Source organism: Solanum dulcamara, chromosome 1 (assembly GCF_947179165.1).
Source record: "Solanum dulcamara chromosome 1, daSolDulc1.2, whole genome shotgun sequence".
Lineage (NCBI taxonomy): Eukaryota > Viridiplantae > Streptophyta > Magnoliopsida > Solanales > Solanaceae > Solanum > Solanum dulcamara.
This window is the reverse complement of record NC_077237.1, coordinates 82,607,567-82,611,237: the sequence shown is the minus strand read 5'-3', so window position 1 is coordinate 82,611,237 and position 3,671 is coordinate 82,607,567. Positions and strand designations below refer to the sequence as shown.

General features: G+C 35.5%; 1 protein-coding gene and 1 long non-coding RNA gene across 2 annotated transcripts; both read left to right on the top strand.

Moving 5' to 3' along the window:
- The first annotated feature begins 303 nt into the window (after positions 1-303).
- Positions 304-1,140, top strand: LOC129889748 (uncharacterized). The gene is made up of 3 exons (XR_008766941.1): positions 304-600; positions 756-795; positions 884-1,140. It is a non-coding gene; the product is annotated as an uncharacterized LOC129889748 (long non-coding RNA).
- Positions 1,141-2,427: 1,287 nt separating this feature from the next.
- Positions 2,428-3,419, top strand: LOC129889739 (zinc finger BED domain-containing protein RICESLEEPER 1-like). Its single transcript, XM_055965162.1, has 2 exons — positions 2,428-2,961; positions 3,042-3,419. Exons 1-2 carry the CDS (start codon positions 2,439-2,441, stop codon positions 3,074-3,076), a joined length of 558 nt encoding a protein of 185 aa, XP_055821137.1. The 5' UTR covers positions 2,428-2,438; the 3' UTR covers positions 3,077-3,419.
- Positions 3,420-3,671: the final 252 nt, after the last annotated feature.

Below are 3,671 nucleotides of genomic sequence, written 5' to 3'. Positions count from 1 at the left end.
GCCCCTGATTCTTCTTCCTCTTCCTCTCCACCGCTGCAACAGCAACTTCGACGAACACACCGAACAAGCTGCAACGACGAACAGCAACCTGCAAGCGGCCATGGGCCATGGAAACTGATGAAGTATCACTGGCCACTTGACCTTTCAATTGCATTATTATTTCCATTTATCACTTCTGTTCATTGATTTGGTAAGACATCATCACTATAAAAGTTCTACATTTTCTTTTCACATAGATCTTTTAATTGATCCGGAACAGTTTTTTCTATTCAATTTCTAGTTCATCAGTATCTAAGTATCATTCTTGTGGAGACAACATCATCATGAAAAAGAAAACAGAGATTCTAATTATCAGTTTTTTCTTGATAGTTGTGCGTTGAAAACTAGATATTGCCTGATATTTTTTCCCCACCAAATTTCAAATTGTATAGGCCAGTGATACTTCACAGTTTTCCTGGATGTCGCACTGTATGATAGTGCATTAGTATTCTCGTGTGATTTTACTTTATTGAAACATTAACAAGTTGCATTTTTGTTATGTAGAGGATATCTGATATTTGTAAGAAAGCGGGATATTGGCTCGTAATTGATAACACATGGGTAAGTGACTTTTTCTGTTGTATATCTTTTAGTTTCTCATATTGAATTGAGTACTTGCTGTTAATGACTGGTGCCAATTTGTTTATCCTACCTTGTGGAATTTTCAGAATCAATAGAACCTAAGGTCTAATCTTTTTTGTGGATTTGTTACATAGGTTTAGCGTAAATTGTTCTATCAGAATTCACTATTCAGAGGTGAGCAAGATGATATCTGTTCTTTTTTTATTTTGTTTTACACTTCCAATTTATGTCTTATAACATTTGTAATCTCTTTTATGTTTAGATGGAAGATAAATCAAGTCGAACAACCAATGTCGCACCTCTGGCTCTTACTGAGTCTCTTGATTCAACACCGGAATCAATGGCTGTGAAGAGGAAAGCTATTGAATCAAGATCTGCTGCTTGGCCGCACTATGATAAGCTTATAGAAGATGGAATTAATAAAGCAAAGTGCAAGCATTGTGGTAAAGTTCTCTTAGCTGATTCAACTAAAAATGGAACAAGTGGACTGAATAAACATTTGAAAACTTGTCCTAAAAATCCAAATAAGGTTAACACTTTCAATTCTAAGTATAAACAATCAAATTTAAACTTTCCATTAGAAGGTGAAATGCGTGATGGGACAATTTGGACTTTTGATCAAGAGGTATCTCGAAGGGCTTTAATTGAGATGTTAATCCTTGATGAGCTTCCTTTTCGTTTTGTTGAAAAGGAAGGTTTTAAGATGTTTATGAAAAAAACCCAACCTTTATTCCGAGTTCCCTCCCGTAGAACATTGACTAGAGATTGTTATGTAGTTTTTGGTGAAGAGAGACAAAAGTTTATGAAGTATTTGAAAGAAACATCACCGAGAGTTTGTCTAACCACCGACACATGGACTTCTATACAGAGAATAAATTATATGTGTTTGACAGTACACTTTATTGATAGTGATTGGCTTTTGCATAAACGAATTTTGAACTTTCAGGTTGTTACTAGTCATAAGGGTGACGAAATGGCCCGTTGTATTAGTAAGTGTTTGCTTGATTGGAAATTGGAGAAAAATAATCACTATAACTGTAGATAATGCTTCTTCTAATGATGTCATGGTGAAAGAGTTACACAAACAAATGGTTAATTGGGGATCTAACATGAAATGTGGCAACCATCTTCACGTGAGATGTATGGCTCACATTTTGAATCTTATTGTGCAAGATGGCATGAAAGAAGTTGGTCCATCTATCAAACGTGTTAGGCAAATGGTAAAATATGTTAGAAAATCTGCCACAAGAATTAGAAAATTTGCGAAATGTTGTGAACTAAAAAATATAGACAGTAAGAAGTCATTATGTTTAGATGTTTCAACCCGGTGGAATTCGACCTACTTGATGTTGGATGCCGCACAATATTTTGAGAGTGCATTTGATAGGTTTGATCTCGAAGATGGTGGATTGTCAACTTATCTTGCTAATCATGTTTGTGAAGATGGAAGTGTTGCAGGTGTACTTGAAAGTGATGATTGGCAAAAGGTGAGAAATATGATAATATTTCTTAAAAGGTTTTATGATCTAACAGAGAAGGTTTCAGGTTCACTCTACGTCACTTCTAATGGTCACTTTGAAGATATAGTTGAGCTTCACAATCATTTAAGAGAGTGTATGGAAGACAATGATCCTTCTTTGGCAAAAATGGGAGAAAAAATGAAAGAAAAGTTTGTCAAGTATTGGGGTGCTCCTGAAAAAATGAATAAAGTGCTTTTTATTGCCTCTATCTTAGATCCTCGTAACAAACTTGAGTATGTTGGCGACGCACTTGAAGATATGTTTGGAGATGATAAAGGGAATGAAATAAAAGATGAAATGGTGACTTACATGAAATCTATGTTTGAAGAGTATGTAGCGAAATTCTCTAATGCATCTCGACGCTCATTTTCTCTTTTTGATTTATCGGGTCAGACATCGGATTTATCTATATCTAACAATAGCACAAAATCAACAAAAGTGAGAAATAGGATCCAAATGAAGAGGAACAAACAAGATGGTGCAGGTTTGGGTGGTAAGTCGGAGTTGGAAAAGTATCTTAGTGAAGAACTAGAGCCGAATGATGATGACGACAATTTTGATATCTTGTCGTGGTGGAAAGCTCATTCTCCTAGATATAAAATTCTTTCCGAGATGGCTCGTGATGTGTTGGCAATTCCAATTTCTAGTGTGGCATCGGAATGTGCCTTTAGCACCGGGGGCCGTATTCTTGATTCATTTAGGAGTTCTTTGACTCCAAAATTGGTGCAAGCTGTTATTTGTCTTCAAGATTGGCATCGAAATGAGCCTTATCCCATAAATGTTGAAGAAGATTTTAATGATCTTATGAAACTTGAACTTGGTATGTTTTTCAGTTTTTGTATTTTATTTTTATATTTTTTTACTTTGTTTAATTGTTGACACGTTTTAAATTCTTTTTAGCTATGGATGATATTGACTTGCATTGTTCAAGCTGAAAAACAGTAAAAGCAAATTTTGGACTCTATTTCCTCTGCTGCTACTGTTTCTGACTTCTGATTTTGGAGCTGCTTCAGCTGGTTGTGTTGTTGTGTGTAGCTGTTGCTGCTGCAGGTAGTGTTGCAGCTTATGTTGTTTGTTGTTGTTGTGTGTTGCAGCTGAATCATTTTGTTGTTGTTGTTGTATGCTGTTGCAAGTGCTGTTGACTGTTAAATATGGCACAGTGATTCATTCCATAACAAACACTCAAAGGCCAACACGGAGAATGATTTGAATTTTGTCTTGGTTGATCTTTTGCGTCGAAGTTTTAACTCGTGTAATATATATGTATATTATAATGGTTCTTAGCTGTGTCATGTGTGGCCTTTTTTGTTCATTTGTCATTTTCATGATTTCTGTTACTCTGCAGAAAAATTTTGAAAATGAATTTTAATTGTTAGGTAGCTCACTGCATTATTTTGTGAAGTAGCTCACTCACCTCATCACTGTATCCTGTTTTGTAACATGGTCACGTGTTTGGAGTTTATTCTGGAAACTCTTGGGATCAAGCTAGCTGTCACTTGCAGTGAATTTCAACTTCAGAATACATATGTG

Bases quoted from the DNA above. Each gene is read 5' to 3' on its own strand.
- LOC129889739 (XM_055965162.1), top strand. From the start codon at position 2,439: ATGGTGACTTACATGAAATCTATGTTTGAAGAGTATGTAGCGAAATTC. The intron at 2,962-3,041 runs GTATGTTTTTCA...AATTCTTTTTAG, and splicing joins TCTTATGAAACTTGAACTTG to CTATGGATGATATTGACTTG.